The sequence below is a fragment of the Danio rerio genome, chromosome 7 (assembly GCF_049306965.1).
Source record: "Danio rerio strain Tuebingen ecotype United States chromosome 7, GRCz12tu, whole genome shotgun sequence".
Classification (NCBI taxonomy): Eukaryota; Metazoa; Chordata; class Actinopteri; order Cypriniformes; family Danionidae; genus Danio; species Danio rerio.
The window spans coordinates 50,157,116-50,181,536 of record NC_133182.1 but is presented as its reverse complement, the minus strand read 5'-3'; the positions used below and the strand labels follow the sequence as shown (position 1 = coordinate 50,181,536).

At 35.1% G+C, this 24,421-nt stretch overlaps 2 protein-coding genes across 4 annotated transcripts in view; both read right to left on the bottom strand.

Moving 5' to 3' along the window:
* Nucleotides 1-24,421, bottom strand: part of acana (aggrecan a) — a 904,300-nt gene that overhangs the window by 443,968 nt on the left and 435,911 nt on the right. The window lies entirely within an intron of this gene.
* crabp1b (cellular retinoic acid binding protein 1b) lies at nt 1,403-24,239 on the bottom strand. 2 transcript variants are annotated; one of them, NM_001001842.1, is given in 4 exon segments: nt 1,403-1,829; nt 9,300-9,413; nt 16,233-16,411; nt 24,041-24,220. In NM_001001842.1, coding segments are annotated over 4 exon segments (414 nt in total). In that variant the 5' UTR covers nt 24,111-24,220; the 3' UTR covers nt 1,403-1,778.

Sequence of the window (24,421 nt, the reverse complement as noted above, 5' to 3'; positions counted from 1 at the left end):
TCCTCATTTAAAATTGAAGATATTTTAGATGAAATCTGAGAGCTCTCTCATCAGTAGATGTTCAAAGCCCAGAAGAGGAACTGTAAAATTGTCTAAACATTTCATGTGACTTCAGTGGTTAAACTGTAACCATACCAGACTCAAAGAACACTTTTGTGCCAAAAATGGTCAAATTATTTATCCAGGGTCTTCTCTTCCTTGCCATGTCTTTATGAATGGTGCAAATTTACTATGGGCATGGTATATTGCCTTTAGAGTCAACAAGGTAGCATTGTATGGCCCTTAGTAAACAGGCAACCAAAAAAGAAGCTCTCTGATTTCATGTAAAATATTTTCATTTATGTTTTAAAGGGTGGGTTAGGGTGGTAATTGGGTAACACTTTGTTGATGGTCCATTTGAGTATTAGTAGAATGCCTGCTTAATATCTGTAAATACTGCTGCTAAACAGACATTTAACTGACTATAAGAAATTTTGCAAGTACATGTCAACTTAAACCAACCCCAACCCTAACAGTCTACTTATAATCTAATGAGAATTAGTTGCAATGTAACTTAAACTCATCAAACGGACCATCAAAATAAAGTGTGACCGGTAATTTAAAAGCATAACTTGTTTTTGTGCTAACCTAATATTTTAAGTGGGCATAAGTGTCTCAAGGAAATTTCTCTCATTTTGTTATCACACCTTGTTACCAGACCCAAATTCTGACCCTAACATTTGAATTGCAGTAGAAATCAAGACTCATCAGACCAAAAAAAACTAAAAAACATTTGAATTGTCATGAATATTTTGATAACTTAATGTTTTTCTGTGGGATAATATGAATATCATTAAAAAAGTTCTCAGTGACAGTGCCAATAGTGTCAAATAAATTTATAGCAGCATCGTCAAATGATGTTTTAATAACATTTTTAACATGAACTTGTATCCCTGTACAGTAGTTGAGGTCAAAATACTAATGATGCTGCTATAAATGTCATGACAATTACAATAACCTTATTCACCTTATTCTCCGCCGATGAGTGGGCGCTGCCATTTGAATCTTTTTGGCTTGAGACTTCCGGTCTCATTTACTTCCATTCATTTTTTGACGTTAAAAACTGCTCGTTACGCTGCTTGATGTTGCAATTTGATATTTTCTTATTATATTATTCTACTTGGTCTATATTGTCATGCAAACATTTGTTAGTAGAGCAAGTAGTTTGACCGTTTTCTGCCGTTTATTATTCCTAGTCATTTCTCCCATAGGCGACTGAATCGGAAGTTCTAAGACATTCGCGAAAACAGGCGCACTTCCGCATTTTAGAATAAGGTCAATAGCAGTCATGTTAACATGATAAAAGTAACATGACAGTTAAAGTTAAAGAAATACAGCAAAATAAAGAAATACAATGACATCATTACAATCAAATGTCTTTATTAATACATGCATGTAACAGGAGATACGGTTACAGTTGTAACTGGTCTAAAAATGTTTGTCAGATACAAGTATGAATGTAACTAAAAGAAGGCCTTCTCATTTTTCCATCAGTCCAGCCCACGCTGACAGTCCTGTGGGCCACCTAACATCTTACAGCTCCACACAGGCCTGTCCAACTCTGTACATATATCATTAAAAAGATTTATTATTTTAAAAAAATGAGTCTAATGAATACATAAAAATGCTAACCGACTCAGAAGAACGTATCCACTAGCACACTACAGTGCAAGTTAGTCATGATGAAAATGTTAGTCCTCCAAAGCTGCAAGTGCTGGAATATTCCTCCGCCGAGGCGTTCATTCCCGTACATAAATCCGTGTGCACACCACATCATCAGCCCCAAACATCTGAGCAAGGAAAGACAATTTCAGAACTTTCTGTTATTTGCACTTCATTGTTATTCTGTAGTAACTGGTTATAGACCATTTCAATGTAATCGTATCGATGGCCCATGAACATTTTCAACTTGTTATCAAACTATTTCATAACTATAACAAGAGGCCGTTCAATCAAAACTTAATTTAATCTAAATTTGTAGCCTTTTATAGCCATATCCAAATTTAAAGCCTTTGAATATTTTTCCAGACACATTTAGCTTCTAGATGTTAGTCAGATAATGTTTCTATGTTCCTTCTTAATGCCAACTGTGTAAACAATTACCTATAAAATTCCTATGATAAACTGTTGTTTGTGTACATTCAAGCTCTGCTTCCTTCAGTTGCTTGATGTGTGTGCACGTGATGCAGCCGGTGAGCAAAAGTGCAAAGTTGGAACACTCACTCTGGTCCCCCGGGCTCCGTGATTGGTTGGGGAAATTCCAAATTAAACCAAACAAAAACCATTACAAGTGGCTTAAGATTGGCAATAAAAATTTGGGACATTACAACCTGCATAACCTGGGAACTTTTTTTAAAAATGCTGCGAAATCTTGTTTAAATTTATGTAATTAAAAAGAGTGTTATAATGACATAAAACTATTTTAAATTACGTACTTCGTATACTGATGTACAACAAAAGGCATGTGTTGTGGCATGGAAAATTTCTCGTTCATGCTTTTATTTTAGATATCCTACGACGTGCTACCACTTATGTACATATTAAATGTTACATATAAATACATAAAAGCATCAAAAATACATCTTTAAATGTTTGCAAACGTTTCAATTATTTTAGCATATCTTAAACTTGTAGCTATTGATGATAATGTTACTAATATGATTAGTCTTGTTAAAGTCTCAGGACTGAGAATAGACTATAAAAAGCACCTAATATGGTTATAATTGCATTGTAGAGAGGTAGAATAGCTTTTGATCAAGCATTCAACGCAGATGATCCATTGGGGTCCTAAGCAGACTCGATTGCAGGGTGGATTTCTCACCACACCGGCAAATTTTAAAGAAAATGTTACAACTTTTCTTTCCGGAAAATTGTCGAGTCTGTATATGTGAAAGGGGCTAATGAAAGTCTTTCAGCTTGCATAATCAAGGCTGCATCCAGATACTATTGCTGTTTTTTGGGGGTTTTTTTGCACTCATACATTTGTTAAAATAGCCACACAAAAAAACATTGCATCATTCAAAATTATTATATATGTTTTATGCCAAATCATTACAATATAAACATGTTTCATGAAAATATTTTGTCAATTTAATTTTTTTTTTGTAATGTGCTAATAACTTAATTTAGACAATTGCAAAGATAATTTTATTCAATATTTAGATTTTTTTTTAAAACCTTGAATTTCAAATATTCAATAATATCTCAACCAAATATTGCCCTAACAAGCCAAAATCAGTTTGATTATTGCATATATCATATACCAAATAACATTAAAAAAAACAAAAAAAAACAATATGGCTAGTCTTGTAGTCCACGATCAAATATCTCAGTTCATTTTGCACGCTCTTTCTCACAATACAAAATCTCATTTTCAACTGTAAATTGTTTCATACGTGAACTTGAATTGAGTCTCACTTTAATGCTTTGATCGTAATGAGAGGAAGTCCATCTGACATCACCTCGGTGCAGCATTTCCATGTTTGCCGGAGTTTAAAAATCACACCAAAGCAGAACTAGAGCAGCTGACAACACCATTCACCATCTGCACTCCAGAGCAGGAAGAGGCAAGGACCACCTCACACTCTCTTTTTAAGAAAAAAAATGGTGTTAGGACGGGCCATCTGCTGTGCCGGAGCCCAGGGAGACATTAGAGATAGGAGTGTCAGGCCCCTACACACCGCCAGCATTCCTGCATGTAACATGATCAATTACACATATTTGACAAATATTTTCTGGGTCACCGCCGGTACCTTTGCTCCATGATACCAGCTTTATAGTAATGCGTCCATTTTTACTCCCCTAAAAAAGCTGCACATTAATCATTTGGGCGAAAAAAGGCAACTATTTATAATGAAGAGTGCAACAATCCACAAGACTAATGGTTGGAAATGGTTCATATGGTATCAACATTCATTTCCATAAACCAAAAGCAGATGCTATTGAAGTTGTGTACGCAACAAAGCGCTTTTAAAAAATGAGCTGCAGTTGGTCAAATACTTTGGCATGATTATTCGGCTCATGACAAAACAGCTGGTCACCGATGGAAAGACATGCATCACCATTGGGAGGTTTGATGTGAGACAGCTGAATCACTGGATCAATCTGATGCATCGCGTTTTCTGCTGGGACTAATAAGGCACAGATGTGACTTGAGCATGTCTTGTCCTGCACGCTGTAATGCCACCGACTGTGGCACGGATCAGGGACGTGTTAATGAAGACCCAAAATACTACTGGATGCAACAAAGCTGGCTGCATATTTTCCAGTTGAGGTCATTTATTTAGCTGTAACTTTCTACAAACATCGGCCAAAAATAATTTCAAGTTAAATAAACCTCAATGGGCAAACTATAAATGTAACAATAATAAAAGGAAAATAGTGCAATATTATAAATAAAACGGGCTACAAAAGGGGTATTTTGACAGACATGCTATTGAATAAACTTTTTTTTTTGTTCATCAGAGTGTGTAAAAGTGCAATTTCTTCCTGGAAATAGAATGTTTGATCATCTAATGCTTCGATGGATAATATGAAAACATTGATGCCAATGAAGAACTTGCGTATATTATATACAGTAGTCGACATTTGAATAGTTTTTCATCAAAGTCATTCAAAAACTATTATACAAGACCCATTTTTGTCTAAGGCAATTTTGAAAAACATTTTTGATCCACATTGTGACTAATATTAATTTCAATTCATCATAATTTCTATAGTAATTACATTGAAGGCATGCTATCCATCTTGGAAAAGAAGAAAAGGTAGTTCATGCTTTTATGACTTCTAGGCTGGATTACTGTAACGCTTTGTTGGCTGGCTGCCCAGCGTCCTCTATTACTAAACTTCAGTTAGTGCAAAATGCAGCTGTTAGAGTTCTTACCAGGTCTAGAAAATATGATCATATCACCCAAATTTTATCCTCCTAACACTGGCTGCCTGTTAATTTCTGTATTGATTATTGCTTCTTATCTATAAAGCAAAAATTGTCTTATCTAACCAATGTTCTGTCTCACTACAATCCAACCCGCTCCTTTTAGATCTAAAACCCAGGGCTTCTGGTAGTACTCAAAATCGCTGAGTCAACTAAAAGTCTTCTCATTTATGGCTCCTAAAATCTGGAATAGCCTTCCTGATAATGTCCGAGGCTCTGACACACTTTCTCAGTTCAAAGCTAGATTAAAAACCTATCTTTTTAGGAAAGCATACACACATTGCATCACATAACAGTATAATGCATGAGTGTGCTTCAGGACTTCCAGGACAACACATACACTTAATATACTTCATTGAACATGAACGCACAGACATCTCCTATATGCAATAAAATTGCAGGTTAATTATGTATATAATAACTATATATAATAACTGTATATAATAAAATAAAAGTAATTTTTACACAATCTGATTGTAATGCAGCGGTTCATTCCCCTGTGGCGACCCCAGATTAATGAAGGGACTAAGCCGAAAAGAAAATGAATGATTGTAATGCAATAATGTGCACCTTGTAACGCTGCTTTGAAACAATAATTATTGTAAAAAGCGCTGTACAAACAAACTTGGGTCCAGTCACTTTAAGAGGCCAGATTTAAGTGGGTTTCAAAGCATTCTGGATTTACAACATATAGTCAAATTTCAATAAATAAAAAGGGTAACACTTAAAATTAGTGTCTATTTGTTTTTTTCACCTGTATTGAACTGAATATCAATCCTATAGATTTAAAGTCTTGTCAAAGTCAGAAGTGGTACTGTTTTATGTTAATTGCTGCATATCATCTCAAAATTCTAGCCCTGTCGGGTGAAATGCCCAATTTTAAAGGGAGTAAAAAAAGGTTAATTTTATGTAAAATAACACTTTATTAACAATTCATGTGAAAAAAAAGCAATTTATGCCTCTAAACACACTTAAAGAGGACTGAATTTTGCAAACAGAAAAAACACTGTTTTTTTTTTTTTGTCTTCTGAAGATTCAAAGAGTTCATTATTTTATAGTTTAATAGCTGTTATTTTTTTAAGTCATCCAATTGCTTTAAAGGAAACATGTTTACTCACTTTTTAACGTAAACCAATTTTTTTTAGTGTAGTGAACCTCAAAAATGAACATTTAACTTTGTTTCCCTGGTAGAACACTTAAAAAAGAAGACTTTTTTGGTGATTCATGTACATTGTAAACAAAATTCTGGCTGCTTAAAATTTTCTAGGCATCGCAACTTACATAAGTCAAATGAACTATATTAAGTTTGTGTTTAAAAAAAGATTGTTGAAACTCATTAACTTATTAAAATGGACACATTTGCTGTCATTATTATTGTTCTTTTTTTTACAGTGTGATAAAAGTCAATATCTAACGTACCTTTGATATTTAAAAAACATGCAAAACAACATTAATACCCACACTGCAAAACAAAATAAGTTGACAACTTAAAATTGTAGGGCACAGTTCTGAGAAGAGTATATACGGAGTTCAGCACCAGCTCCAATTAGTCTGTATTTGAGCTCCAAGTGGGCTGACCTGACCTGGAGTTTTTATTTATTCAATGTCTTATCCATGACACTAATATTGTGCTTTATGAATGTCTACACCTACCCCAAGCCTATGAAGCCAACTTCATAGTAACCGAATGTGTTATATTTGTGTCTATACCCCAACCCAAAACCCAATCTTACAGTAACCTGTTGTGTTTTATTAACATCTACTCCAACCCTAAACCCAACTTCATAGTAGCTTAATGTGTTTTATTAGCGTCTACACCAATCCAAAACCCAATCTTACAGTAACCTGTTGTGTTTTATTAACATCTACTCCAACCCTAAACCCAACTTCATAGTAGCTTAATGTGTTTTATTAGCGTCTACACCAATCCAAAACCCAATCTTACAGTAACCTGTTGTTTTATTACACAGCAAAATCCTCTGAGTAAAATTTACAGAGAGTATTTGGTCCCTCTTTATAATAAGACAAACAGGTTACTAATCACTAAAGCTGCTGTTTGTGTAGTTGCTCATTGATCGAGTTGATCCTGTGCTGAGATTTTGAGAGATTCAATGTATTATATTTCAGCTGATTTCATCAAGGCTGTGACTGAAGTCAGTTGTATTTTTGTGTTTCTCTTCTGTGTTACAGCTTAATAACAGCAGGTGTTCATCATCAGTCCTTATTCATCACCTAATTAATCCTTTCATTGTCTCATTAACTTGAGGGAAATTAACTAAATTTAGAGAGGGACCAAATAATATCTAACCTGAGTAAATTTAACTCAGAGGTTTTGCTGTGTAACGTCTACACCTAGCCCAACCGTAAACTCAACATTACAGTATCCTGTTGTGTTTTATTAATGTCCACTCCACCTACACCACCTAAACCAAACCTACTTGTGGAGTAAGTCCCTTCCACTCAGAGGTCACCCAACATATTTGTGGTGTAATACCTACCACTTGGAGGTCTCTGGGCTGCAGCGATACCTACTTGCAAGTACTGCATTTTTGCAAGAACTTGCTTTGATTTAAGTTGAGTCAACTCAAAAAGTACTGCAGTAATTTGCCTTACAATTTTATGTTGTCAAAGCTTTTTTAAGAGAAACAACTTTTAACCCAAGTACAGCACGTGCCTCCTCAATTTAAATTGAGTCAACTCAAAACTCTGCAGCAAGTTGAGTCAACTTTTTTAAGGTGCATAACCACTGATGATACATCGAGATGAAGCAAAACTAAAAGTTGGTGCAAAAAAACGAAAATAATTTACAATTCAGTCAGTTAAAATGAAGTCAAATAAAATAAATAGAGTCAAATTCAAGAGTTCAAACTGAGCTCATGATTATCACATAGCTTGTTGTGCTCACCCGGGAGAGAGCCCTGAGCTCAAGGCATCCTCGGGCCCAGGGCTCCCCCCTTTTTCAGGGTGAGGGGAAATTGAGCTCAGATCGAACTCAAACTCCACCACTGCTGAGGCCAAGGTGAACTTCATGAGAATAAGATATTAGAAAAAAAAATTTAGGCTTATTTTATCTATAATATAGAGAAATATTTGGACAGTGGGAGGAAACCGGGGAACTCAGGGGAAACCCACTCTGACACGGGGAGAACATGCAAACTCCACACAGAAATACCAGATGGCTCAGCAAGGAGCCGACGCCATTGGTATTCTTGCTGTGAGGCAATTGTGCTAGTCACTGGGCCACTGTGCCGCCCATTCTGGATAAAGGCGGAATAAGGGGCGGAAGGGGGTTTCATCCAGACGAAGATAGTTTTAGAAAGAAAACGAGGATATATAGTGACTTGGAATCCTTTGATTGTAAGATCATGATTAGCTAATGTGGGCCAGCTGGGTCAACCATGAGCACACGCTCCCCTCGAAATTAGTTTAAAATTAAACTTCACTTAATTTACATTCGGTCTGGAGCACAAGCGTCACGACACAAATAGTGAAGTATATCTAATGTTGGAAATCTGTAATATTAACATAATATAGTGTAATGCTGAAATGACTGATCATTTCACTAAAGGGCTCAGGTTCTCATTTGGAGACTTTTTTTCTTCTTTGGACTCTCACAGTGAAAAGTAGCCCCTGACCTGCATTTAATGAATCATCAAGCACATCAGTTTATGTTAAAAATCTTCTGAAGAAAAAAAAATCTTATACGGCTTAAGAGAGCAAAAATTATTTATTTATTTTTTTCAGGAGGACTGTCCCTTTAACTGTCTGCACACATAACTGAGACAAACCTTCTGCAGCAATGAAATGCTATTGGTGTGGCAGAAGAAGTGTCTCACAAGGTTAGAAGCTACTGTAAGTTGTGTTCATTTATCCTTTATTTAATTGTCACAAACGGCTCTTTATGGCGCATATTCTCAGTGACCCATGTGAAGAATAGTGAGAAATCATTTCACAGCCGGACTGTTTCACCATCACACGTCTTTCCCAAAATCACTTTCAAGTTTACAACAGATACTTGAACGAGAGAGGAAGACATTTGATGTCCCTCGGGGGCAGCAAAGTCCACGAATAAAGCCAGTAATAAAAGCTTCTCGGTTATAAGGCCGCTTTACTGGTGTCCATCTGGCCTATAAAACAGAGCCGGCCAGATGTTTGCCTAACGCTGCATTTTTGTACAAATTCCAAACAAATAAACGAAAATCCAATGAATGCGCAATCACTCTCTCTCGTGGGTGTAAGTAAATCACAAAGCATCTCGCAATATGTCAGACATTCAGCACAAGAACTAAATGCTTTTGGTCATAATGTTTGATGAAAAGCTCTTTACCAGGATGAGTTCGTTCCCTCTCAGCTCTCGTGTCCAGTATGTTTTAGGGCCATTTCCGTCCAAAAGGGTCTGTCGGCAGGTCATCTTGTTCTCTGTCTCCCATGTGGCCAGGCTCTGCAAACAATTACAGGCTAATGGCTATCTCAAAATGGACATCTGTATTTACATGTACTGTACATGAGTTTATTCCTGGGCAGAATGTTTCTCAAAGGGATTCTTCTGTCTGTTCACTCTTGAATTATTGTGTCCACTGAAAGTTAAAGGCTCTCAGTGCATTGATTTGAGGGAGTGAATCATAAGTAATGGGCCGAGGAATGAAGAGCACCATAGGTGACCTGCTACATCACACGATGAGTCACAGCAATGCATTTGACCCTTCACCTCTGGGCATTCACTCTCCGTTTATCACCCTCGCTGCTCAAATCAAAGCTCCAGTAGTACTTTTAAAAATAAAATAAAAAAGTAAATTTCTTGCAATGTTGTGTCTTGCAAGAATCTTGCAAATCTGAATTTTTTTTCTCTCTCAGAATTGTCTGTATTTCTTACAAAGAAATAACAGCATTTATTCATTATAATTCAGATTTTTTTTTACAACTTTTCCTCAATTTCAACGTGTTAAAGCCTTTATTTCTCATATTTCCCATCGTTTACAGCTATTTCATGTTATAAGCTGTTGTGTAATTCAGTTTTTTACATAAAAATGACTTGCTGCTTGTTCAAACTACTTGTTGACAATGAATTGAAAGAACACCATTCTTAAGTTTTTGGTGGACAACTTAATTGTTTTATGTTCAATCTACTTACGTTTGTAAAAAAAAAAAAAAAAAAAAAAAAACAATAAGGTTAACTTAATCAATTTGTGTTGGGACAACAATAATGAATTGTGTGGAACCCAGCATTTTTTAGTGTAAGAGAAACTTACAGAATTTCTTTTGGACTTTCTTCCTATTGTAATTTCTTGCAATTCAGTTTATGCAATTCTAGTCATTAACTAATTTGTAACTCAAACATTTAACTGTCTAGGATTTTACATTTTTCACCTTCTCGAGAGCTATATTGAGTTAAAAACTCTTGGAATTCTGAGGTTTTTTTTTTTTTTTTTTTTTTTTTTTAGTTTAAAATATTCTTTTACTCTGCAGATTTATTTCTGAACGTTGCAAAAATTCTTGATTTTATTTATCAAAGTTGTTACTGTATTTTTCACAATTTAGTCCTTTTGAGCTATAGACGTCTCGCAATTCTACCAACATGAAGTTTTGAGGAAAACCAAAAACTCTATAAATTTATTATACAAAGTCTAAATTGCAAGATAATAAGATTTTCTAAAATTGGTTTATACAGTTTTTACTAATAAATTGCTCACAGTAAGCAACATTAAATCAAATATGACATATGAAAGGCTAAAAAATACTTTCTTTTAAACAAGGCTGGGCAAAGATTAATTACGATTAACCACATTCAAAGTGTGCTGTGTATATCTTTATAATGTATAAAATATTTAAATATACCCATGCATGCATATATATATATGCATGATTATATATATAATATATAATATATATATATACAAATATATAACAATATTTGAATGATTCTGTAGCATAATGTCTAAAGTAATGACAAAACCGTTGATTTTGCTCAAACTTTAAGATTATAAAGCTGAACGGCATGAAATATCATCAGTCTACAGAGATTTCTTGGTATTTCTCTGTTGCAATAGGGATATCCAGCCTGATCTCACGTAAGTATTTAAAACAAGGGTATTTAAAGTTTTGTCAGTTTAGTGACTAATTCGTACGAGTTCAGTCGTACAAAAATTTACAATTTTAAAAAGGAGGCGCGGCACCCAACCCCACCCCTAACCCCAACTGTCACTGGGTGATGAGCAAATCGTACTAAATTGTACGAATTGGATCATACGAATTCATAGAAATTAGCCACTAAATCAAAAAGTTACAAATTGCAGTGAGATTGCATTGAGTTATCACAATAATTAACCCTGAAAAAAACAAAGCGAAGCAAACAGTAACAGATTACATAGTATAAATACAGCACTACAACATACAAAAGAGAGAGATTGACTTACCTGTTTTATGATTATTTGATCAGCTGTAGTTTGAGATACGAAAAGAAAATGCTCAGTTTTTTCCCTCTAAGTGCTTATTAAGCAACATTTGTTGCAATCTTGTGGCACAACCATTTCTTTATGACAGGCTGATGGATGCTGACACACTGTATCTCTGAAATTATAAATATCTAAAATAGATACTGTCCTTTTAAATGAACTGCATAGGTGCAATCTAACAATACAAAACAATAAATATAATAAAAATACAGTGTAAATGATTGACTAAATATGCAGGATTGATTTCATGTTGTCAGATAATCTCTGCCAAATAACTAAACAGAAAATGCGTGGGTGTCCATTTAAGTCAAAAACAGATGTTTTTTTTGCGCCAAACCTGTGGTTGGGTTTATTTGCCTGTAAAAAGGCAGCAGTCATAAAGGTTAGCTTGTTAAAAAGGCTTTCAGCCTGCTGTCGCCCTGTTGCCCTTTCAGCAGCCTCTGATGGCCTGACAGACTCAGAATAAACACTCAAACACATGCTGTCATATCTGTGCTCACCGCTGCTGTAGTTTGCACACATTATCTATTGCAGCGCTGGATGTGACGGCTGCATTTGAATCAGATTTCCCACAGATCCATTCAAATCCAGGAGATTAAAGGTGGAAGACATAAGGGTGACTAAAGCTGGGCAAGATAAGCCTGCAGTATTGCTTTGATGCGCTTGTGTGTCATATAATCTAATTTAGCAAACTGTCTGGGACCCGCTGCTCAGGTGAAAGAGAGATTAGCGCAGCCACAAGCTGTCTGTTCTGCATTACAGTGGTAATCTCACAATTTGTATTGAGTAGGAGTCAAGACAGCATATGAGCATTATGATAAAAATGCTGGCTTGCTATAAACTAATGTTGGGTCAAATATGGAGAAACTCAGTGTTGAGTTCATTTCAATTTAATTTAAATGACATGTTTTAACCCAATGGTTGGGTTTTTTCCATAGTTGACCCACTATTGGGTTGTGATAAGCCAGCATTTTGCACTGCATGATTTAATTTAAAGAAATACTTTATTAAAGTCAGAAAACTTTTTTTTTTACTTTTAAATTTTGTATTCACTGATTATTTAGAATTTCAATTATTTCCACCCAATTAAAACCGTTAATATACAATTGTTTGACTATATTTGAACAGAAAATCTTATTATTATTATTATTATTATTTGCTTTCGAATGGTATTACGAGTCATGATCTCTGCTTTGACAACTTCTGATGTTGAGAATTTAATGATATTTCAATTAAATAATAATAAAGCCATTTAAAGATTTTAAATGTGACTTTTATTGACATGTTTAATAGTTTAAAACAATATAATTTCTCGGCTGGTCATGATGCTTCTAGTACTTTATTTTACAGATTTATTTCTTCGAGTGTTCAAAAACGGATGTATGCACTCCAAACAATGATATTCACTTAGAGTTGTATTAACCCAAATTTGAGTAAAATCTGGACAAACTCAAAGACTGTATCCTTTAAAAAAGTAACCCCCCCCCCCCCCCCCCCCCCCCCCACACTGATACCGTCTGAGGATGTATTTATATAATTCCTTAAGCTATATATTGCCTTGAAGTACTAAAAATATATAAAAAATCACATTGTTAAATTGCAGCATAACATTTTGACATTGTGTGGTTTATTTATAAACTAATTTTAAGAGAGTGTGATTATGATTGGCCACAGCTGGTCCAGCATTAGCTAATACACAATTCACCAATCAGTCAATTCCTAACTCACCATGAATAGCCAGAAATTCTTACCTCAGTTATCTTCGTTGTAAAGAATCCCTCCCTTCCACCCCTACTCCTCCTTCCTTTCTAGACGGGGGCCCAGTGATTAGCACTGTTGCCTTACAGCAAGAACTTCACTGGTTTAAGTCTTTAACAGGCCAGCCGACATTTCTGTGTGGAGTTTACATGTTCTCCCAATTCTGAAGTAGGTTTCCACCGCGTTCCTCAGTTTCCTCCCACAGTCCAAAGACATGCGACATGAGACATAGGTGAATTGACGAAACCAAATTGCCACTATAGACGAGCTCTAGTCAGCAGTATTTTCCATAGTAATTTATAATTTGTAAGCAGGGGAGTTCTTGAGATCTACCCAAGCTCAAACTCCCCTCCAATCGGGAGGGAGCCTCAAGCTTGAGGGTTTAATGAGCTCAGGGCTCTCTCCCGGGACAGCATGCCAAATACGCTTTATTATCACTCATCAGCAAAGGGTGAACTCTTGGGAAAAAAAAGTTTCAAAACAGAGATCAAGACTCAGAATGCAATTCGAAAGTGTAATGAAACACGTAGTGCAGGACGTTAAATGCTTAATTTTGGCTGGTGAACATTCTTAGGCGTGCAGTTATTTTCAGATAAATGCTTAAGTAGGTGCAGGCAGGTTTAAAGGTCCAAATCACTACATCAAATGATTTTAGTAAATCACAGCCTACAATAGCCATAAATCCCATCAAAACATAACAAATGGCTTTGAATAAGATTATTCACTGCAAAAAAAATGGGTTGCTGCTAGAGCAGATATGGTTGCGGCAAGAATTTAACAATTCAAAATTAATATTTAATATTTATAGTTAATATTTTAATAATGTCAACCCCAACCCTAAACCCAACTGTCACAGAAACGTAAAAACAGAAGTTCTACAGAGTATTATTTATGTTATCTATGTAACATACAGTCCGGAGTTGAAATTACATTACATAAACTCATTACATGAGTTTATGACACCTGGTGCCAGCAAGTCCGTCGTTGAAAGTCACTCTGTGACATCTCTACCAAGATGCTGGCCAGGACCAGCCTGTCCCATCTTCAAAGACATTCCAAAGAAAGAAAAACTCCATCCTGGGACCCACACACACATCCAAAACACACACTATTGAAAGGGACTCCTAGAAATCTAAAAAATTTAGCCCAGGGTACATGTATTGTGTTTGTAAACTTTTGTATTCTTTCCTTAATTTTTCTCTCAATTTTTACACCGATATATGCCCTTTTCAAGACATTAGACAAACTAAGAATGCTGTGAATGATGTTTTATGTATTTCTTAAAGTGTCATGTTAGGTGTTATTCTTCTCCATACATAGCTCATGCTCTAGGACACAGGATGGTAACTTGTATGCTTTGTGTAATTTCAAACCATGAGTTAAAGTTTTGTCTGTCTGTCTTGGGACAGTACAGGCCGAAGAGGAATTAAGAAAGTTTCCCACGCGACTTTTCCTCTCACGCCTTTAGTCAGTCAGGAGAGACTGAGAGTTACCTGACTAATGTCGTTAACTTCTTGTTACACCCCCACATGCTCGCAGTAGGTACCCAACACAAAGGGCAGGCCGTGTTTAAGTTAACTAAAACTTCTAAACTATTCTTCAACTTCACAAGAAATAGCTTTTATTCTCTTTCTACATAAATAAGTAATTTCGTTCATAAATAAATAAGTCCGTTTAGACAAACGGACAAAGTCTTTGTTATATTTATTTTGTTAAATTAACTGTAAGTTAATTCTGAATATTCACAATTAATAATAACTTGTTATAATTGATCATTAATATTCATAAATTGAGCTAATTTTGCTACACCTATTAAATTACCCAATAAACTGTATTTTTTAACATCTACCCCTACCCTAACCCCAATCGTGACAGTACTGTAAAAATATTTATTATTGTTATACAGTGTCATAGAAAATGCTGCTATATTGATGTGCATTTCACACTTCCGGATTGCAGTGTATTCCATCTACCAAAAAAATGCTTTTCTTACTTAGTTTTTTGTCTTGTTTCTCGTTCAAGTATCTACAAACAATAACAAATAACAAAATATTCATTTTTTTCTTTTGACAAATGCTTACCCCATTGGCAGATTATTTTGCTTGTTTTAGAGAAAAAAAAAACATTAAAACAAACTTAAACTTAAAACAAAGCAATATGTTTTGTTTGTCTAGAAAATGTTTATTAGTTATATATATATATATATATATATATATATATATATATATATATATATATATATATATATATATATATATATATATATATATTAGATATTTAGACATGAAACAAGACAAAAGTAAAAAAATATATATATTTTATTTATTTTTTATTTTATTTATTTTATTATTTTGCTGTGTAGGAATTGCAGAAAATGTTTAATAGTTTAATATTTTTTAGATATTTAGACTAGAGACAAAACAAAAGTAAAAAAACCTTTTTTTTAATTTTGTTTTCTATTTTATTTATTTATTTATTTATTTGCTGTCTATGAATTGCAGAAACCATTAGAGGACAAAAAATAAGAAATGTCTTAAATACAACATCTAAATAAAAATAACAGCATAATAACAGTATTTCTTCATAATAATTTCACATTTTTTTCTTTTCCTCAAAATTCCAACTTCTTAAATCCTTAATTTCACACATTTCTCATCTGATTAAAGCTATTTCATGTTATATGATGTCTGTTTTTTTACACTAAAAATGACTTTTGCTGCTTGTTCAAACTTCTTAATTAAAATGAGTTGGTAAAAAAGAGAAATGTCTTAAACACAACATCTAAACCATGTTCTTTAGGTGTGGTAAACATAATATAAGCAGATAATTAATTTTTTAATAAATCCATCTTGTTGAATTATTAGAAAACAAAGGTCACTCCCAATACCACTTGGGGCCTGCATTGTTTTTCTAATAATGCTATGGCCTTACATAAAACAACACCCATGATAAGCTAAAGGGAACAGTTAACTGCTATTTATACAGCACACACTTCTGATCAATTGACAAAAACATTCAGCACAAAACAGAAATCGTCTCGGCTGTGTCACCTTGCATTTGCGGCCATCAACGGTCTCCTCGTAGAACTCTTGTCCGATCTGGAAGTTGATCTCGGTGGTTCTGACGGTGGTGGAGGTCTTGATATAGAACTGCTCCCCGTTCTGACGAATCTCTACATGGGGTTTAGACGCAGCCGCACAAGCCACTTTTCTCAGCATCGCATTCACCCCTACACAAGAAACATCACATGAAACCTCTCACTTCTGTAAACATCTTCAGCTTTATGTCATTCAGACACAAACATCTCCAAATGAAATGATTATTATTTACAGTAGAGTCGTCACTCTTGACTGAGCTGTAATTATCCACTTGCATAGCGCACTCTAATTCTTTCAAGACAGCACACTTACTGCTCACATTTGCATCTGCTGCAATCCACTTGTTAAGTTGTGACTTGAAAGGATAGTTCACACAAAAGAAAATAAAAAATGTATCAGTTTGCTTAAAGGCAAGTGGTTATACACTTTCTCATGAACTCTTGTGTTGAAACTGTTCATTTAGACAATACGTCTCTATTGTTTTTCTATGTAAACATGCACTAGACAGTTGTGCATAACCATTATGCTTAAATACACGGGTTCATGAGTAGTTAATAGAATGAGTTAATGATTATGTGCCCCTCCAAGTAAAGTCATGACATAAAGATACACTAATGCGTTATGTTAGTTACATCCCACATAGCTAAATTTCTCTGGCCCAGCTCTGGCCTACACAATCAGTTCTGCTTGGCCCACATGCCACAGTGAATTACGGTACATGACTGGACCAAATCTGGCTTTCAGACAAGGGCCAAACAAGGACCGTATCTGGGCCAAGTTAATAACTCATAACTGGGTCCGAACTGGGCCAGATAGGTTGATGTGTCACGATTGCAATGAAATTGATAATCCCATAAAGCGTTGCGCTTTAGGCACACTATGGGCATGCTTTTTCTCAAAGTGACCTGATTGGTCGAATTTTTTTCTTTACTAAAAAAGTATTTTAATGTATTTTAAATGTGGGTCAAGACTGGCCAAACTCACATTTTTTTAAATTTGGGCCAAATACTACATTTTACATCTGGCCCAAATCTTGTGTGCCGCCTTAATGATGGTGCCACCTCTGCCAAACCTGGGCCATGTTTGGCCCACATGCTGTATGCCAGTGCCAGATGAATGCCTGCTGTGCCAGCCAAATCTGGGCCAGAATTCTTTGCTACTAGGAATTTAGTGGAAACTAAAGTGTTAATTAATACATTAATTAACAAATATGTACTAAAAAAGTAATTAAGGTAATGTGACTTGTTGTACCTACAGTTGATTCTTGATTACTAATGCATTAAGCCTTGTGTGCTGTTCAAAATTACTATTTCATTATGTTAAGGGCCGTTTTTGCCAAACTGACTTCCATTATAATGACATTTGTTTGCAAATCCATGACACCATATAATCATGCATTCTTGATTTTTGGTGGTATTGCCTGAAGGGAAGAGGTAAAATGTGCACTATTTACTGTTGATCATTCGTTGGCAGCATTAAACTTTTTAAGATTAAAAACTTAGATTTTGCTTGATAATGTTAGCAGGATTGTCATGCTGTCCCATGAAGAAACCCTGAGCTTGGAGATTACTGAGTCCAAGGTTAGGATCAGGTAGCTCTCGAGAGCTTCCAGAAATTGTTCTGCTTATTCCTTGATTATTGTGAGCGGCCCTAGAGGAATAGACCACCAACTAGCGCACGTAGTGAAGCTCTGTACTAAAGTACTCATATACTGTTCCTGTTGGCTTTTGTAAATTACTTATGTCACATGTCTTTGGACTGTAGGAGGATATCAGAGTACCTGGGAAAAACCCACGTGAGCACAGGGAAAACATGTAAACTCAAACCAGCGACCTTCTTGCTGTGAGGCAAAAGTGCCAGCAACTGAGCCGGCGTGTCGCCCAATCCTTGATTAATCTAGAAAGAGGAGGAGGGAGATGGGGTGGATGGAAGTGTTCTTTAAAAAAACGAAGATATGGGAGTAAAGTTAGACGGGATATTTATGTTGAGTTTGGAATGATCTGATAGCAGGGCCGGAGTGGGACTCCTTTTCAGCCCTGGAGTTTCAAGCCTTAGACCGGCCCACCTCAGTTCACGACTGACTATATTAAAATAACATAATTTCGAATTCAGTTTCTAATGACACAATCACGTATTTTTCAAGAAAACAGCTGCTTTATAAGTTGAAATGTTCAACAACCCAAACAGTATTATATGTCTTAACAATAAAAATAAAACAAAAAATAAAAAAATTCAATTAGAAAGGTAAGGATCAAACTCGGGTCCTGCAGTGTGGTAATGCAATGTGCTGACCACTGGACCACAATGGCACTATTGTTAAAATCTTGTCTATAGATTTATTAATGTAGTGAATCATATCATATGATTTTTATTGAGCAGGTGTAATATTCATTAAAATTAATTAATATTAAACTTATTAACTAAGGTGCCGCTGTTTGGTAATAGTTACGTCATCATTAACCTGCAGGTTGCATTTTGCTCAAGGGGCTGTGAGAAAATAAATAAAAAGTGCGGAGCTGCAGGAAAATAATGAATAAAAAGAGTGAGACTATGGTCAAATAAATAAAAAAAATGAAAAAAGTGCGACTGCTGAGAGTGAAAGCAGCTAGGGACACCGGCCCTCACGGCAAAAAACGGACCGGCCCACCGGCCCTCCCGGTCCTCCCGATTAACCAATCCGGGCCTGTCTGACAGGCTTACTAATGATTACAGATGGGGGAAAAGCCCTGATCACGTGCTCCTCTTAAAATTAGTTTGTGAAACTTCACTTAGATAGCTCTGTGCAAAAAAAGTTTCTGGCTTTTATATGGGGTTCCATGGAGTAAAACAGCAGATTATAGTGTGATGGCTTTGCAATCCAAAAATGTTGTTATAATGGAAGTAAATGGGGCAAAAACAGCCACCATCATAACGAAAGGGTATTCAATTAGGTAAGAGTGTATTGTTGAATTTATGAAAAATTTCAAAACATTTTCCCAAAATATGTGTTAAAATAAGATTTGTCACCAACATTCCTACTACGTGCTAAAACACAAAGACATTCAGGGCCAAATTAGGACTCAAAATCACCCCAGAATGGATGAAAACTTCCCTATCACATAAGAGTAAACTTATCATAATAAGGTCATGATAAAGTAATGTTTAGTTTACACATCTGTGCATTGTTTTTCAAGTACTGTTATTGTAAAATGGGGCAAAGCAGTGGCGCAGTAGGTAGTGCTGTCCCCTCACAGCAATTAGGTCGCTGGTTCGAACCTAGGCCCAGTTGGCGTTTCGGTGTGGAGTTTGCATGTTCTCCCTGCGTTCCCGTGGGTTTCCTCTGGGTGCTCCGGTTTCCCCCACAGTCAAAGACATGCGGTACAGGTGAATTGGGTAGGCTAAATTGTCTGTAGTTTATGAGTGTAAGTTTCCCAGAGATGGGTTGCGGCTGAAAGGGCATCCGCTGCGTAAAAACGTGCTGGATAAGTTGGCGGTTCATTCCGCTGTGGCGACCCCACATTAATAAAGGGACTAAGCTGACAAGAAAATGAATGAATGAATGAATGTTATTGTAAAATGCCATAGTGGAGCCATGAAGATCCATATACATTATGAAAATGCACATACAAAATTAAGCACACAACCGAGTAGGATAAACTTTTATATGATAAGACAAAATGTGCATAAACCATATATATTTTCAGAATAAATTCACATAAAAGTAATTTAAGTTATGTTTTAAGAGATCATGCGGCAAAAATGTATGCAATGGGACTGAACTGATGGACAAACCAGCTGACCAACCCCATTGTAAAACATCTGAAATCTTGCCTCGGTTTCTGCAAAATCCCTTAGCCAAAGTCTGTCTTTACAGTGGTACTATTACCTTCCGGAACTGTATTGAGCGTCTGCACTCACAAAGAGCATTCGATGTATTTTGTCTTTATATTCTAAGGCATAAGTAATTTATTATATAGGAATAAAAACCCATGTTGGCTTCTCCTACAACAGTAAATTTTGTTTTTCTTTTTAATATTTGGCAACACTGATTTTGTTCTCTTCCCAGAGATGGGTTGCGACTGGAAGGACATCCGCTGCGTAAAACAAATGCTAGATAAGTTGGCTAAGTTCATTCCACTGTGGCAACCCCAGATTAAAAAAGGGACTACGCCGACAAGAAAATGAATGAATGATTTTGTTCTCTTTGACTCATTGGATAGAAACTATGCTTTATTCGCTAAATTTTATGCAATGCATCTTATTAGCATCATTGGAATCCATCATTATTCACTATATCTTCCTTTGTCTTCAACAGAAGTAAGAAACTAAACATGTTAGGAACAAGTGAAGGAGAAGTAAATGGCAGAACTTTAATTTTTGGGTGAACTATCCCTTTAAGGCAGTGTTTCTGAACCACGTTCATGATGGACCACCAGCTCTGCACATTTCCATGTCTCCTGATTCAGATCTCCATCTGATTCAGATCATCAGCTCATTAGCAGAGACTGAAAGACCTGTAATAGGTTTGACGGACAAAGGAAACATCCAAAATATGCAGTGTTGGTGGTCCGGCAGTAGTGTGGTTGAGAAACATTGCTTTAAGGAACACTGTATATGATGTTCAAGCTTCATCTCATTTGAAACTCTTATCAGTAGTCCTTTATGACCACAGGAAAGTCATTTCACACATTAAAGGGAATCTTTTACAGAATCCCATTGTGCATCACAGTGTCTGGACTTGCTGCAAAAGTTTAGGAATATCAGGATCTGCTTTCACATTTTTTTCATAATATGACTGACATTCATTTTTCCTCATAATAAGGCAAAGAAAGCGCTCGTTTGGTTGTGGTATGCCATTAAATAGTTATGGAGTGACCACAGAGTAGATCGTTATCAGCAGATGTTGCACTGACAGGCTGTTGACTGGAAGGAATGCCTCAGCTCTTGTGTAGTGCCTACTTGGACAATGTTGAAACTCTACAAGTAAACTATTAGAGTGACTAACTGTCTGATCAGTTTCATGAACATTCAAATTCTCAGCATGGCTGTATTTATGCCTGAAAAAAGCATTTAGAGACTGAGCAGTTTGGCATCATTTGGATGAGTAGGCTAGTATTCAAACATTTATTCATACATTTTCTTTTTGGCTTAGTCCCTTTATTAATCAGGGGTCGCCACAGCGGAATGAACCACCAATGTATCCAGCATAAGTTTTACTCAGCGGACGCCCTTACATCTGCAACCCAGTATTGTGAAACTTCCATACACACTTTCACACACATATGTCCAATTTAGCTAATTCAAATCACGTATAGCTCATGTCTTTGAACTGTGCGGGAAACCAAACCCCTTTATTTCATTATTGTTGTATTTTAATGCATCGCTTTACGTTGTATTCATTTATTTATTTGAGTTATAAACTCACAATTTTTACTTTTGTTTGCTCAGAAATGCAACTTCTAAGTTCATCAGAACCCAGGCCTTTATCGCAAGTCTACTAATCAGCATTTGAAACAAATTTATTTGATTATCATATTAATCAATATCAAATTTATATTTTATATTGATAATCTTTATAAATGAATGCTGTCCATTCAGTGATTCACCAATTCAAAGAAACTTTTTACACATCTGCAAATACAATTTTAATTTGAAGTTTTCCATTGAGTCTTTCTAACTTTTTAATTCATCTGATCAGTTTCCACAAAATATCAGGCAGCACTATTGTTGTTAACACCGATAATGAGAAGAGTTTCTTGAGTAACAAATGTCAGCATGTCAGAAAAAGTCAATTCAGCTTTGAGATTACGTGAATAAGTAAAATTTAAAAGAGTTCAAATATAAAGAGAGTTATTTTAAATTGTAATGATACTTTAATGCACTGTATATTTGTAATGAAGAGTAAAAAAAAAAAAATTTACCATAAATTGTCGGTAGCTTGCGATTCACGGGTGTTTTCCAATTATTACTGCTTTTTTATTGTGTCATGAGACCTTGATATCTGCTCTAACATCTTTTTTTGTTGAAATATAAGCTCTGCAGTTTAATAAAGTGACTTTTACTGACATTTCCAGTTATCTTGTTTTTCTCTTAGGGTTTATTAATTCTGCTTTTTTGTTTGTTTGTTTGTTTGTTTGTTTTTGTTTTTGCTTTATTTTCAATTAAATAAATGTCCAGTGTAAAAAAATAGATGCTGCCTTTAATTTTATGTTAATGTTGAATCAACTTAACTTTCCAAGACATTTTAACTTACCTTTCAAAACTCAAAACAAATTTAATCTTGTCTAACCAATACAAAATAAAAAAAGTTTAAACAAGGCTAACATATTTAGCTGGAAGCACATCTGCTGCATAAAAACATATGCTGGAATAGTTGACAGCTCATACTGCTGTGGCAACCCCTGATAAATAAGGGACTAGGCCGTAGGTAAATGAATGAATGAAAAAAAAAAAACATAAGTGATCATGGCTTATTTTTACAATAAAGCCTTGGCAGAATTAAAGGTCCTCTTTCTTTAAAATATAATATAGATATCTTAGTCGGGACACTCAAAGAGTGATGTAAAGTTTTTTTTGTTTTTTTTTTATACATCCAAATCAAGACTGAAAACTCATCTGTTTAGCTGTGCCTTTACTGAATGAGCACTGTGCTATGTCCGACAGATTGCACTATTGTGTTTTTCTCTTCTTTTTCATTCCTTTATATCACATTTTACCTGTTTTTATGTTTTTTTAATCATTTTTATTATTTGTTTTTATTTTTCTTATACTTGTTTCTTTTATTATTGTTTATGTAAAGCACTTTGAATTGCCACTGTGTGTGAAATGTGCTATATAAATAAACTTTCCTTGCCTTGCCTGGCCTTAAGTTTTAATAATAAATAAATAAGTAAATAAATAAATAAATAAATAAATAAAATAGCTGAATAAATAAATAAATTTGCTATTTAAAAACATGTGCTGAAATAGTAGGTGGTTTATTCCACTGTGGCAACCCCTGATAAATAAGGGACTAATTCTAAGGAAAATGAATGAATGAAAAAAAAAAAAAAACATAAGTGATCATGGCTTATTTTTACAGTGAAGCCTTGGCAGAATTAAAGGTCTGCTTTCATCGAAATATAATAAAGATATCTTAGTCAGGACACTCATAGAGTAATATAAAGTTTTAATAATAAATAAATTAAATAATAAATAATTTTAACAAATGAATAAATTAATTAAACAAACAAACAAATTATTAAATAAAACAAATAAATAACTAAACAAATTAATAAATAAACAAATAAAACAAATAAATAAATAATTAAACAAAAAAACAAACAAATAAATTAAACAAACAAATGAATAAATAAATTAAACGAACAAATAAATAAATAAAATGACATAAATAAATAGACAAACAAATAAACAAACTTTTTGTGGCCTAATAATAATTTTTGTGGTTTTTTCATTTAATTGAAAGTAAGTAATAAAGTTTAATTTGGTAAATTCCTGGAAAAGGTGCAATGCTGTGCTTTAGCTAAAGTCTCAGCACTGCTTCGAGAATTTGAATAAGAATCCAGGCTTCCAAACTCGTGCTGCCAAAGACACAAAAGAGCCCGAAGAAGCAGTCCAGCAGCCCGAAAATAATAGTGATTTACTCTTCACACTAGTTAATCCATGAATATGCTATTGAAGAGCAAACAGCAGAGGAAGAGAGAGGATCCAGGACGTGGCCTAAAAAACAAGATCAAACAGTCTAGTGTGGTCCCATATAATAAAGAGAGTTTATCACTTACCCAGCGCTTTGAGAAGCTCCTCAAAATTCTCACTGCTCTTCATCTTCCAGGTTCCAGCAAAATTGGGCATCTTGACCCTCTTGCTTTCAAATCTTGCCTTTTATTTCAGAAGCCTATTGATCTGTTAGCACTCAGTGTCCACTCCGTTTCGGTCTCTATACTACAGTGTCAACCCCTCTTTCTCTCTCTGTAAGTGTGTGCGCCTTGCCTTCTGGACCAGGACTGATATCAAGCATCTGTGACGTTTGTCTGTGGTTCCTCCCTCTCGTCCAGATGGATGTAATGGCTTACAGGAGCAACCCATTCTCTAACGCTTCTCATTCATCTCACACACTTCAATTCAGCGCTTTAATACGAGCCGCTGTCACATTTATTCTCATA